Source organism: Hyla sarda, chromosome 11 (assembly GCF_029499605.1).
Source record: "Hyla sarda isolate aHylSar1 chromosome 11, aHylSar1.hap1, whole genome shotgun sequence".
In the NCBI taxonomy this organism is placed as follows: Eukaryota; Metazoa; Chordata; class Amphibia; order Anura; family Hylidae; genus Hyla; species Hyla sarda.
In genome coordinates, this window is record NC_079199.1 from 46,409,606 (window position 1) to 46,424,623 (window position 15,018).

At 44.0% G+C, this 15,018-nt stretch overlaps 1 protein-coding gene and 1 long non-coding RNA gene across 2 annotated transcripts in view; one reads left to right on the forward strand and one right to left on the reverse strand.

The window, feature by feature from the left end:
• The window catches only part of PPP1R36 (protein phosphatase 1 regulatory subunit 36), a 62,655-nt gene that overhangs the window by 40,178 nt on the left and 7,459 nt on the right, over positions 1-15,018 (forward strand). Inside the window, exon 8 of the mRNA XM_056544936.1 lies at positions 6,003-6,190. Coding sequence (XP_056400911.1) covers positions 6,003-6,190 — 188 coding nt within the window. The remainder of the gene's footprint in view (positions 1-6,002; positions 6,191-15,018) is intronic.
• LOC130294849 (uncharacterized) overlaps positions 1-15,018 on the reverse strand; it is a 252,918-nt gene that overhangs the window by 18,648 nt on the left and 219,252 nt on the right. The gene's annotated exons all lie outside the window — the stretch shown is intronic.

Here is a 15,018-nt window from a genome sequence, read left to right on the forward strand (position 1 = left end):
TTCCTTCTGGACTTTGCTGAAGTATTCAGTGAAAAGCAAGCTGAAGTTTTACCGCCACATGGTCCCTATATTTGTCCTATCGACTTATTGCCCAGCACCACACCTCCTCTGGGCAGAATTTACCCTTTGTCTGTTTCTGAAACTCAGGCCATGTCTTCTTACATCCAAGAAAATCTTCAAAAAGGATTTACTACTTTGCAGTGACATTAGTCATTTTACCCAAAAATCCACGGCAAAACGGAAAAAAATATCATTGTGCGACAAAATCGAAGAAAAAACGCCATTTTGGAACTTTTGGGGGCTTCCGTTTCTACGCAGTGCATATTTTGGTAAAAATGACACCTTATCAGTCATTTTACCCAAAAATCTGTGGCAAAACAAAATAAAAATCATTGTGCGACAAAATTGAAAAAAAAAAAAACAACACAATTTTTTAACCTTTGGGGGCTTCCGTTTCTCAGTGAATTTTTCAGCAAAAATTACACCTTCTCTTTATTCTGTAGGTCCATACAGTTAAAATGGTACCCTACAGGTTTAATTTTGTCGTACTTCTGGAAAAAATCCTAAGTACATGCAGGAAAATGTATACGTTTAAAAATGTCCTCTTCTGACCCCTATAACTTTTGTATTTTTCCACATATAGAGCATTATGAGGGCTCATTTTTTGCGCCATGATCTGAAGTTTTTAACGGTTTCATTTTTGTTTTGATCTGACTTTTTGATCACTTTTTATTTATTTTTAAATGGTATAAAAAGTGACCAAAAATAAGCTTTTTTGGACTTTGGAATTTTTTTTACGTGTACGCCAATGACCGTGCGGTTTAATTAACGATATATTTTAATAGTTTGGACATTTAGGCATGCAGTGATACCACATATGTTTATTTCTATTTTTATTTACACTGTTTTATTTTTTTAATGGGAAAAGGGGGGTGATTCAAACTTTTATTAGGGAAGGGGTTAAATGATCTTTACTAACACTTTTTTTTTTAACTTTTTTTTTGCAATGTTATATCTCCCATAGGGACCTATAAAACTGCACACACTGATCTTTTACACAGATCACTGGCGTGTATTAACATGCCTGTGATCAGTGTTATCGGCGCTTGACTGCTCCTGCCTGCATCTTAGGCACGGAGCAGTCATTCGCCGATCGGACACCTAGGAGGCAGGTAAGGTCCCTCCCGCTGTAAGCTGTTCGGGACACCACCAATTCACCGCGGCGGTCCTTAACAGCCCGACTGAACAGCCGGGATACTTTCACTTTCGCTTCAGACGCGGAAGTCAGCTTTGATCGCCGCGTCAGAAGGGTTAATACAGGGCATCACCGTGATCGGTGATGTCCTGTATTAGCCGCGGGTGCCGGCCGTTGATGGACGCTGGGACCGACCCGATATGACGTGGGGTCACCGCGTGACCCCGCGGCATATCGCGGGAGCCGGCGGAGGACGTAAATATACGTCCTTCGTCGTTAAGGAGTTAATACTTGTGATGGACATTTCGAGTATCTTGTCATGCCATTTGGACTCTGCAATGCTTCAGCAGTCTTCCAGGAGTTCGTCAATGATATATTTTGTGACCTCCTATACTCCTATTTGGACGACATTCTCATTCACTCACCCAATGTCCAGACTCCTCACTTTCACCTCCGCCAAGTTTTACAGCGTCTCTGAGACAATCGCCTATCTGCTAAACTTGAGAAGTGTACTTTCGGAAAAAAAACTGCTTTCCATTTCTGGGGTATATCGTTACCAGTCAAGGTCTGCAGTACTGGGCTGGCCACGACCTTCTGGTTTGAAAGCTATTCAGCGCTCTCTCGGTTTTGCCAATTATTATCAGCAATTTATTCCTCACTATTCCACCTTAGTAGCCCCCATAATTTCTCTCACCAAGAAGACTGCTAATCCAAAGTTCTAGACTCCAGAGGCTGAAGAAGCTTTCAAACAGTTAAAGTCTGCCTTTGCTTCTGCTCCTGTTTTATCTAGACCCGATCCAGGCAAGCCATTTATTTTGAAAGTGGATGGTTCTTCAGTTGGGGCAGGTTCAGTCTTAACACAAAAGTCCTCTAAAGGAAAAATTGTAAGGCTGGGTCCACACTACGTTTTGTCCCATACGGGAGCGCATACGGCAGGGGGGAGCTAAAAGCTCGCGCTCCCGTATGTGACCGTATGCGCTCCCGTATGTCATTCATTTCAATGAGCCGACCGGAGTGAAACGTTCGGTCCGGTCGGCTCATTTTTGCGCCGTATGCGCTTTTACAACCGGACCTAAAACCGTGGTTGACCACAGTTTTAGGTCCGGTTGTAAAAGCGCATACGGCGCAAAAATGAGCCGACCGGACCGAACGTTTCACTCCGGTCGGCTCATTGAAGTGAATGGCATACGGGAGCGCATACGGTGACATACGGGAGCGCAAGCTTTTAGCTCCCCCCTGCCGTATGCGCTCCCGTATGGGACAAAACGTAGTGTGGACCCAGCCTAACCCGTGTTTTTTTTCTCTAAGACCTTCTCTCCTGCGTAAAACAATTATACCATTGAAGATCGAGAGCTCTTGACAATACATCTGATTACCATTTACTCTGACCACAAGAACTCTTAAATCTTCCGACTGCCCATTGGTCTCTGTTCTTCTCTAGATTTGACTTATTTATTCACTTCCGTCCGGAAGAGAAGAATCTTCGAGCTGACGCTCTATCTAGATCCTCAGATGTTCAAGACCAGGAATCCCACCCTCAACATATTATTCCTCCTGATCCTCTCATCTCTGCAGCGCCAGCAAGTCTTCAGAACCTGCCTCCTGGAAAGACTTACGTGTCTCCCTGTCAAAGACTCAGAGTCTTGAAATGGGGTCATTCCTCTCTTCTTGCCGGTCATGCCGGAATACATAAGTCCTTGCAGCTCATCTCTCGACAGTATTGGTGGCCTACTTTGAAACAGGATGTCGCTTCCTGCCTTGTGGCGGGCTCTAGTGAAGACCAGCGGCACCTTAGACTCCGCTCCCCGATACGGCCCTTGTCATCTGACACAAAGGTCGGAGGATCCACATCCAGCACCGTTATACACCGTTATACTTTGAAACAGGATGTCGTTGATTTTGTACATTCCTGTTCGGTCTGTGCCTGGGACAAGACCCCCCATTCCAAACCTGCTGGTCTTCTACATCCTTTGCCAGTTCCAGAGCTGCCCTGGACCGATATTGCTATGGACTTTATTACAGACCTTCCCTCTTCTAGCGGCAATATGGTCATTTGGGTTGTAGTGGACCAATTCTCTAAAATGGCTCATTTTGTGCCTCTGCCAGGATTACCATCTGTACCACAGTTTGCCAAGCTCTTCCTTTGCCATATCTTTCGCTTACATGGATTGCATTCTCATATTGTCTCTGACCGTGGAGTCCAGTTTGTCTCCAAGTTCAGGAGGGCCCTCTCCATGTTAAGTTGGATCCAATGGACAGGTCAAGAGGGTGAACCAGGTTTTAGGGGACTATCTTCGCCACTTTGTTTCTGCTCCTCAAGACGACTGGACCGATTTACTTCCCTGCCGCAGCTAGCGCTTCCTGCCTTGTGGCGGGCTCTAGTGAAGACCAGCGGCACCTTAGACTCCGCTCCCCGATACGGCCCTTGTCATCTGACACAAAGGTCGGAGGATCCACATCCAGCACCGTTATACACCGTTATACTTTGAAACAGGATGTCGTTGATTTTGTACATTCCTGTTTGGTCTGTGCCTGGGACAAGACCCCCCATTCCAAACCTGCTGGTCTTCTACATCCTTTGCCAGTTCCAGAGCTGCCCTGGACCGATATTGCTATGGACTTTATTACAGACCTTCCCTCTTCTAGCGGCAATATGGTCATTTGGGTTGTAGTGGACCAATTCTCTAAAATGGCTCATTTTGTGCCTCTGCCAGGATTACCATCCTTACCACAGTTTGCCAAGCTCTTCCTTTGCCATATCTTTCGCTTACATGGATTGCATTCTCATATTGTCTCTGACCGTGGAGTCCAGTTTGTCTCCAAGTTCAGGAGGGCCCTCTCCATGTTAAGTTGGATCCAATGGACAGGTCAAGAGGGTGAACCAGGTTTTAGGGGACTATCTTCGCCACTTTGTTTCTGCTCCTCAAGACGACTGGACCGATTTACTTCCCTGGGCAGAATTTTCTTACAACCATAGAGATACAGAATCCACTGGGACATCAACTTTCTTTATGGTTTAAGGTCTTCACCCTCATCCACCTCTTCCTTTGTCTTCTTCCTCTGGAGTTCCTATGGTGGATGAGCAAGTGCGAATTTTTCCAACATCTGGCAAAAGACTTGTCAATCTCTATGACATGCTACGTCTTGTATGAAGTCACAAGTGGACAAGAAAAGGCGTTCTCCTCCCGAGTTCTCTCCTGGTGAAAGAGTCTGGTTGTCTTCCAGATATATATTCGCTTCAAGGTACCCAGTTATAAATTAGGTCCTCGCTATCTGGGTCCTTATAAAATCAAGAAGCGCCTAAATCCCATGGCCTATTCTCTCCATCTGCCGTCTTCTCTCCGGATCCCGAATTCCTTCCATGTCTCCCTCTTGAAACCTGTTATTCTTAACCTCTCTAAAAAAAAGACATTTCTCCTACTCCCATCTCAGGAAAAAAAAATTCCTGGTGGATTGGGAAGGATTCTGGCCGGAGGAGAGGTCTTGGGAGCCGCAGGACAACATCTTAGACTGAGCCCTCATTCAGAAATTCTTGTCTTCCAAAAAGAGGGGGAGACCAAAGGGGGGGGTGGGGTACTGTTACACTCGGCGCTCCGACCACTTGCGCTGGCCGTGAGCGCAGTTTCCCGCTCTCCCTTGCTGCTGGCGGGGCTGGGATTCGCATCGCGGGATGCGCCCGCATGTAAATCCCAGCCTTTTCACTTACTACGCTCCTCCTCCACTGCCTCTCAGCTCTGGCGCATGTGTCCACATCTCCTAGGGCGCGTGCCAGAGCCCTGAAATTTAAAAGGGCCAGTATGCCCATAATTATGTGCAACACCTGACAAACTTCTATAAATCCCTGTACCTCCTGCACTTCCCTGCCGGATCTTCAGTGCCCCTAGCCTGAGATTAAGCGTTTCCTATTGTCTGTTTGCCTTACACGTATATTTGCCACCTGCCTTGACCTTCTGCTAAATCTGACTATGCCTCTGCCTCATCCACCTGTACCTCATCTTGCCCAGCTACCTGTGTGATCGAGTCATATCAGGGGTTGTGACCTGGGTGTTTCCTGCCGCAGCTAGCGCTTCCTGCCTTGTGGCGGGCTCTAGTGAAGACCAGCGGCACCTTAGACTCCGCTCCCCGATACGGCCCTTGTCATCTGACACAAAGGTCGGAGGATCCACATCCAGCACCGTTATACACCTATAATCTAGCCTTGCGTGCTACAAATAATTTTTCATCAACATTACAACAGAAATGAATTATACACTGACCTTATTGATGCTTGACTTACCATAGAGCCCATATGGCACTGCTGTTAGAAATCACTTTGGTATAATCTGATTAACAAATTGCATAGTAATTTAATCCAGCATCAGATAATCTAATATGCGTGTTATCCTGGCACTTGTTTACAGCTCAGAACTGCAGTGATGTAGAAGTTGCATAAAACCACACATGTGAGAGCAGCAGTATATATATATAGAAGTGGGTGGGTCCCACAGGAAAACCTAAATTGAGCCTTGGGGAATTTGCTTCCCCCTAGCTCTTGGGCCAAATTCCCCAAGACTTTCCTGTTCTGAAGAGCCCAGGTTTTACCACTCAGTAACAAAGTGGATTGGATCAACTATGGATTGGTCCCTTTTCTCCAAAGTTGCCATAGCAAATGCATGGTCTGCTCTATTGTGTGTACATTCTTGTATAAAAGCCAAATTGTGCGCAGTGTATATCAGGTATCTGATCTTTTGATCTTTATTTTGCCCCTACTCATTTGAATGCCCACATTTTCTTTTTTCTTACATTTGGTGCCTCTGTTCCCTTACAGTGCTTATACAGTTACTGCATTCAAGTTGTCTGGGTGGTGTTCAGACGCAAGAAACTGGAAGAAATTCAGAAAGAGATTGGCAGAATATTGCGTACCAATAATTTTAATCCTGCCCTCAGGGTGAAGGATGCCATGCCAAGCAGAAACCTGTCTGGGAGTAAGAAAAAGGCTACATATGCTGATGACAGGTATAAAACACCATTGCATAAGACCAGTGAATGGTGCCAGCATATATTTATATCTCTAGTGATAGAATTAGCTTATCTGAGATGATAAAAGCTGGCCATGTACGTTAGGTAAGTGTCTGGAGTGGTCAGCCTGCTAATGTGTATGATGACCTCTCAACTCCTACCAGATGGCAGATATCAGGGGAGATAGGGGTCGGGCCGTAGATTTTAGTATGCTCAATCCTTTTATTTTGGAAAAGATAATTTGCCACCAGAGGTGTCTGGCAGTGCCGTTTCTCCCCTCTCTCCATTGAAGACACATGCCAAGCATAGATGTCTATGTGAGATCAGGACAGATAGCTGTGAGCCAAATAACCTACCTTGTGTGTATGGCCAGATTAGGACAATGTACCAACAATAGTGTATAGTTTATCAGGAAAGCATCAAAGACCATTGCTTGCACCCAAAATAATGTAGCTCTTCTTAAAGGGGTATCCCGGCTTTATACATCTTATCCCCTATCCAAAGGATAGCGGATAAGAAGTTTGATCGCAATCTCAGTGCAGCCCGGGCCAGGCGCTGCCTCCGAGACGGGGACGTGATGTCACAGCCACGCCCTAGTGATGTCACGCCACCCCGCACCCCTCTATTCATGTCATGTCATCGATATGAATGGAGGGGGCCTGGTGTGACATTACTAGGGGCAAGGCCATGACATTATATCCCCATCTTGGCCCCTCCAATAGACATGAATAGAGGGGGTGTGGTGGTACGTCACTAGGGGCGTGGCCATGACGTCAAGTCCCCGTCTCGGAGGCAGCGCCCGGCACAGAATGTTGGGGGCTGCACCGAGATCGACACCGAGATCGCCATCAAACATCTTATCCCCTATCTTTTGGATAGGGGATAAGATGTATAAAACCAGAATACGCCTTTAATGGCAGCCTTATCTTTTGTCTGGAGAAACAATTTTTGCATTCTGCATGTTACTTACTGGACACCATGACATGGAATAATATAATACATTTCAATTCTGTTTGCATTAACATTCATATCGTTTGCATTAGGCCTCTCACAGAACATAAGGTTTTGCTGTACAAATAGCATAGTGGCCACACCCTGTTCTACAGCTACAACAGGTTAACCGCAGGCTACCACTGATTTATGTTGTAATTGATGGCAATAATATCTGATTACCTAGAGACACACACCCACCTGGTTCATATATGGCATTTGTAGAAATAACTCAGAGAGCGTGGTCCTGGGATCGGAGGCCCAGGGGAAACAAAAGAAGATGGCTATAGGAGCGCATGGAGGATCGGAATAATGTATGCGGCAAGTAAAAAAAGTATCCTACTGACAACGGATACTTGTTTATTCAATCTTGCCAATTACATAAAGGATAAAACAAGAAGAATAGCAATGCAAGGTTGCCCCCGCTTTGTCAGGCTGGTGTGGTAAGGCATGTACATCTAACATTTATATAGAAAACAAGTTTGAATCTGCGCGGGTAAAAGATTCTGTGACGTCACTCATTGACGGAAGTGATGTAGTCCAATATGCGTTCAATGGTTGGCAGGGACGCATGCAATAGCTGTCAGCTTGACATTCTTGAAGTTTGTAGTTCACATGGCTGACATAGTTTGGAGGGTAAAAGGCAAAATTATGCAATGTCTGTGGCTCACTGGATTTGAAATATCATGATTTTAAAAGGTATGTAAAGGCAAATATCTATATTGGTGCTGGCTCTTGGAGCGGAGCGCTGTATGTCCTGCTTTGACATCATATACAATCTGATGTACATAGTAAATTGTGTTTAAATATGCAGATAAAACATAAAATATAAGACCTAAATAACATAATATAATTATATATGACAGTAACATTCATTAGTTACCGTATATACTCGAGTATAAGCCGACCCGAATATAAGCCGAGGCCCCTAATTTCACCCCAAAAACCCAGGAAAAGTTATTGACTCGACTATAAGCCTAGTGTGGGAAATACATCATCCCCTCTGTCATCATCCAGACCCCCGTCATTAACACCCTCATCATCATCACCCTGTCATCATCATCAACTGTCATCATCCCCCCCTTCATCATTACCCTGTCATCATCCCCCCTTCATCATTACCCTGTCATCATCCCCCCCTTCATCATTACCCTGTCATCATCCCCCCCCTTTATCATTACCCTGTCATCATCCCCCCCCTTTATCATTACCCTATCATCACCCCCCCTTCATCATTTCACCCCTTCATCATTACCCTGTCATCATCCCACACCACCCCCTTCATCATCACCGCTTATCAATGTCTGATTTTACAGTGGTCTTCATCCTGCAGACTTCCAGATGTTCCAAAACTACAACTCCCAGCATGCCCGGACAGCCATCGGCTGTCTGGGCATGCTGGGAGTTGTAGATTTGAAACATCTGGAGGTCCACAGGTTGAAGACTACTGCCCGGGCCTTTGTCATCATCCAGCCCCCCCTCCCCTCTTTAGTTTTGTACTCACCTCCACTCGGCGGGACCTCGGCGGGAGCTGGTCTGGGCCATCTGTGCTGCAGGACCGTCCGGTGGGAAGGGATAGTCGTTCCGGGCTGTCCATCTTCAGGGGCCTCTTCTCCGCGCTTCGCGCCCGGCCCCGGAGTAATGACGTTGCCTTGACGACGACGCACAGAGACTATCCCTCCCCACCGGATGGTCCTGCAGCACAGATGGCCCAGACCAGCTCACCCGAACATCCCGCCGAACGGAGGTGAGTACAAAACTAAAGGGGGGAGGGGGGGGGGGCTGGATGATGACAAAGGCCCGGGCAGTGGTCTTCAACCTGCGGACCTCCAGATGTTTCAAAACTACAACTCCCAGCATGCCCGGACAGCCGATGGCAGAAAAACTCGGCTTATACTCGAGTATATACGGTATACCATTATATACAGTTTAAAAAAAAAAAAATATATATATATATAAAATGATAGTAAATAAAAATAGTAGTAAATGAATAATAATGATAATAAACTGTATTTTATACATACCATAAAATGGGAGCAATATCTCTATATATAAAACTCAATGGGGGACATGTATCAAAGATTTTACCCCTGCTTTGTGTTTAAATTTTTGCGCAAAATTTTGCGCAAGCTGTTTTTTTGCATCTTTTTTTGCATACATTCTGATGGAGCATTTCCTCCAGATGTGTAAGTTTCGGTGTACCTTGGAGTGACATATTTAGTTTGCACAAATTTATTAACTGCGTACACTTCATTTACCCTCAGAAATCTTGTGCAATGACCATATTTTTTACGCAAATATCAGCCATCTGGGACTGCACGTAGCAAGATGCTCTAAATCATCCATTTCAGAGTGGATTGTAGAGATTACTATGCTTCTGCCACCAGTCAGACTATCTCTGAGATACTTAAAATCTTTCCATGTACCTTTAAAAAAAAAAAAAACAGTGTTTATGGACCACTTGTGATCCACCTTTACCCGCAGTCTAACCCGATACATGGGATAATACACTGGGATAATACAACAGTTATAGCACAGGTGAAATACTTCCCGCACAGTTCATACTTCGCAGTTCTTGATGAGAGCAGGAGACTGCACCAGGGTAGTGTTACCATGGTGACTGTACAGCTAAGACTATACCTCTGTAATGTGCAGGGAGGGAGAAGGAGGTACAGCTGTTAGGTCTCTGAATATGTGTGAGTATGTGTATGTAGCAGAGTTGAGTGTGCGAGTGTGTGTATGTAACAGAGCCGAGTGTGTGAATGTGTGTATGTAACAGAGCTGAGTGTGTGAATGTGCGTATGTAGCAGAGTTGAGTGTGTGTAAGTTTGTTTATGTAGCAGAGCTGAGTATGTAAGTATGTATGTAGCAAAGCTGAGTGTGTGAATTTGTGTATGTAACAGAGCTGAGTGTGAGTGTGTATGTAGCAGAGCTGAGTGTGTGTATGTAGCAGAGCTGAGTGTGTAATCATGTGTATGTAGCAGAGCTGAGTTTGTGTATGTAGCAGAGCTAAGTGTGTGAGTGTGTGTATGTAGCAAAGCTGAGTGTGTGAATGTGTGTATGTAGCAAAGTTGAGTGTGTGTATGTAGAAGAAGAGTTGAGTGTGTGTATGTAGCAGAGTTGAGTGTGTGTATGTAGCAGAGCTGAGTGTGTGATCAGGTGTATGTAGCAGAGTTGAGTGTGTGCGTGGTCATGCTTACACATAATCACACATTCAGTTCTGCTGCATACCCATGTTGCACACTAATTTCTGCTACCAGGGTGCCTCCAGCTTTTGCAAAACTGCAACTTTCAGCATGCCAAGTTTTGCAACATTTGGAGGCATTCGGGTTGGTAAACACTGATACAGAGGGAAGGGGACAGCAAAATTACAGCAAAATTACATATTTTTTAAACCCAGACATTCTGGGGGAGATTCTCAAAAACTACTGTAATTTCTGTTCCAGCGATATTATTCACACCTTTTTTTTTTCTCCTAACATTTTCAAAGGTCTCTTTTGCTGCTTTGAAAATATGTGAAAATTCATTTTTATGCCACTTTTGTGTTTTTTTATTTTATTTTTTTTGCACCAAAATATTTATTTTTTGCCGAGTTGGTGCCAAAATCGACAACTTTTGTGCCACAATTGTCGATTTTTGCACCAACTTTTACATCCAAGAAAATTCTGCTGAAAACATATAACAAAAAATTCCATGGATACTAGTTCCCAGACAAGCGATAACTGTATAAAAAAAAAAATTTCTGAGCTTAAATGTGAGTGTATGTGCAGTGACCAAGAAAAATTAATAAAAAAATTTTTATACAATTTTTCAATAATTTTTTCTTTTTTTAATAATTACTTACATAACACCTTTCCCTCTCCCTCTAAAAAGAGGAAATAAACCCCAAAACAATAAAACTACAACCATTTCTGTGATTTCTACACTATTAACAACCTAGTGTGAAATTTTTGATGTAAACTGGACTCTCACCCCATATCATGTAAAGCAGACAATATACGTGGACACACCCACTTATACAAAACTGACTTGAACAGTGTAAACCGTGGCACAAAGCTCTTTGAAAATGTGGCCGATACTTTTCGCGCCAAAATTGTTTTGTTTTTTTTGGCGCAAAATTCGTTGAGAATCTCCCCCTCTGTGTAAGATTTATGATTTTACTATTGTGCAGAGTTTTGTTCGGTGCACACTGCTGCTCCAGAATTTCTAGCTATGTGAGCATTTACCGAGGGAAAATTCCCCAGCTCTTTGAGGTAGAGAAGGAGTGCACAGTAGAGCGAGGGGGGGGGGGGGGGGGGGGCGTTTCTATATTTGCACAAAATGTATCAAAGGACATGCACAACTTTAGTAAATCTTGAGCAAGAGTGTAAACTAGACAGAAGTGTAAAGGGGTAGATCTGTGTCTACAATGGACACCAAATGATACATGTCCCCCAATGTGTGTGTGTGTGTGTGTGTGTATGTTCCAGCATCACATCCAAACAGCTAAAATATTAACATGAAACATGGCACACATGTTACTTATATGTCAACAACAAACATAGAATAGGTAATTTAACCCTTAATCACCCCCATTTGCCAGGGTCGAGGTTTTTGTTTGAGGTCCTATACAAGTCTATGGGAAATATATGTTACTGCATAACTTCCAAACGGCTGGAGATATTTCGATAATACTTGGTCACATGTTACTTATATGTCCACTTAAAATATAGGGTAGTTAATTTAACCCTTAACTACCCCCATTTGTGAGGGTCTGGGTTTTTGTTTAACCCCTTAGGGACCCAGCCATTTTACACCTTAGGACCCGGCCATTTTTTGCACATCTGACCACTGTCACTTTAAACATTAATAACTCTGGAATGCTTTTACTTATTATTCTGATTCAGAGATTGTTTTTTCGTGACATATTCTACTTTAACATAGTGGTAAAATTTTGCCGATACTTGCATCCTTTCTTGGTGAAAAATTTGAAAATTTGATGGAAAATTTGAAAATTTGTCATTTTTCTAAATTTGAAGCTCTCTGCTTGTAAGGAAAATGGATATTCCAAATATAATTTTTTTAAATTCACATATACAATATGTCCACTTTATGTTTGCATCATAAAATTGACGTGTTTTTACTTTTGGAAGACACCAGAGGGCTTCAAAGTTCAGCAGCAATTTTACAATTTTTCACAAAATTTCCAAACTCACAATTTTTCAGGGACCAGTTCAGGTTTGAAGTGGATTTGAAGGGTCATCTTAGAAATACCCCAAAAATGACCCCATTATAAAAACTGCACCCCCCAAAGTATTCAAAATGACATTCAGTAAGTGTTTTAACCCTTTAGGTGTTTCACAGGAATAGCAGCAAATTGAAGGAGAAAATTCACAATCTTCATTTTTTACACTCGCATGTTCTTGTAGACCCAATTTTTGAATTTTTACAAGGGGTAAAAGGAGAAAATGTATACTTATATTTGTAGCCCAATTTCTCTCGAGTAAGCACATACCTCATATGTTTATGTAAATTGTTCGGCGGGCGCAGTAGAGGGCTCAGGAGGGAAGGAGCGACAAGGGGATTTTGGAGAGTACGTTTTTCTGAAATGGTTTTTTGGGGGCATGTTGCATTTAGGAAGCCCCTATGGTGCCAGAACAGCAAAAATAACCCACATGGCATACCATTTTGGAAACTAGACCCCTTGAGGAATGTAACAAGGAATAAAGTGAGCCTTAATACCCCACAGGTGTTTCACGACTTTTGCATATGTAAAAAAAAAAAAAAAATGTCACTAAAATGTGTGTTTTCCCCGCAAATTTTACATTTTTGCAAGGGTTAATAGCAGAAAATACCCCCCAAAATTTGTAACCCCATCTCTTCTGAGTATGGAGGTACCCCATAAGTTGACCTGAAGAGCACTACGGGCGAACTACAATGCTCAGAAAAGGAGGAGTCATATTTGGCTTTTTGAGAGCAAATTTTGCTCGCGGGCATGTCGCATTTAGGAAGCCCCTATGGTGCCAGGACAGCAAAATAACTCCAACATGGCATACCATTTTGGAAACTAGACCCCTTGAGGAATGTAACAAGGGGTACAGTGAGCATTTACCCCCCACTGGTGTCTGTCAGATCTTTGGAACAGTGGGCTGTACGAAATTTTTAATTTTCACAGCCCACTGTTCCAAAGATCTGTCAGACACCAGTGGGGGGTAAATTCTCACTGCACCCCTCATTACATTCCGTGAGGAATGTAGTTTCCGAAATAGGGTCACATGTGTTTTTTTTTTTTTTTTTTGCGTTTGTCAAAACTGCTGTAACAATCAGCCACCCCTGTGCAAATCACCTCAAATGTACATGGCGAAATCTCCCTTCTGGGCCTTGTTGTGTGCCCCCAGAGCACCTTGCGCCCACATATGGGGTATCACCGTAGTCGGGAGAAATTGCATTACAAATTTTGGGGGGCTTTTTTCCCTTTTACCTCTTGTCAAAATGAAAAGTATAGGGCAACACCAGCATGTTAGTGTAAAAAAATTATTTTTTTACACTAACATGCTGGTGTAGACCCCAACTTTACCTTTTCATAAGGGGTTAAAGGAGAAAAAGCCCCCCAAAATTTGTTAGGCAATTTCTCCCGAGTACGGCGACACCCCATATGTGGCCCTAAACTGTTGCCTTGAAATACGACAGTGAGAGCGCCATGCGCATTTGAGGCCTGAATTAGGGATTTGCATAGGGGTGGACATAGGGGTATTCCACACCAGTGATTCCCAAACAGGGTGCCTCCAGCTGTTGCAAAACTCCCAGCATGCTTGGACAGTCAACGGCTGTCCGGCAATACTGGGAGTTGTTGTTTTGCAACAGCTGGAGACTCCATTTTGGAAACAGTGGCATACCAGATGTTTTTAATTTTTATTGGGGAGGGGGGCTGTGTAGGGGTATGTGTATATGTAGTGTTTTTTACTTTTTAGTTTATTTTGTGTTAGTGTAGTGTAGTGTTTTTAGGGTACAGTCACATGGGCCGGGGATTACAGCGAGTTTCCCGCTGCGAGTTTGAGCTGCCGCGCAAAATTTGCTGCATCGCAAACTTGCAGCCTGACACTCACTGTAAGCCCCCTGCCCATGTGAATGTACCCTGTACATTCACAGGGGGGGGACCTCCAGCTGTTGCAAAACTACAACTCCCAGCATGCACAGTCTATCAGTGCATGCTGGTAGTTATAGTTTTGCAACAGCTGGAGGCACGCGGGTTGGGAAACAATGAGTTAGGAAACAGACAATGTTTCCCAACCAGTGTGCCTCCAGTTGTTGCAAAACCACAACTCCCAAACATTCTCAGGCATGCTGGAAGTAGTAGTTCAGCAACATCTTTAGAGCCAGATGTTGCCGAACTACAACTCCCAGCATGCTTGGAGTTGTAGTTTGGCAACATCTGGAGGACTACAGTTTGCAGACCACTAATACAGTGGTTCCCAATCTGTGCCCTTCCAGATGTTGCAAAACTACAACTCCCAGTATGCCAAAACTGTCCAGGCATGCTGGGAGTTGTAGTTCTGCAACATCTGAAGGGCCAGATGTTACATAACTACAACTCCCAGCATGCCTGGACAGTAAGGGCATGCTGAGGATGTGTAGTTTTGCAACATCTGAAAGGGCACAGTGGTCTCCAAACTGTGGACCTCCAGATGTTGCAAAACTGCCAAGGGCTGTCTGGGCATGCTGGGAGTTGTAGTATACAGGGCCCCATTACAGCAATGCATGTCGCTTTACGGCGATGTGCATTGCTGTAAAGGGCCCGACCGCGGCTGAAGAGGAACTCACCTGTCACCGCCGCCGCCGCCGTCTTCATCCCCGGG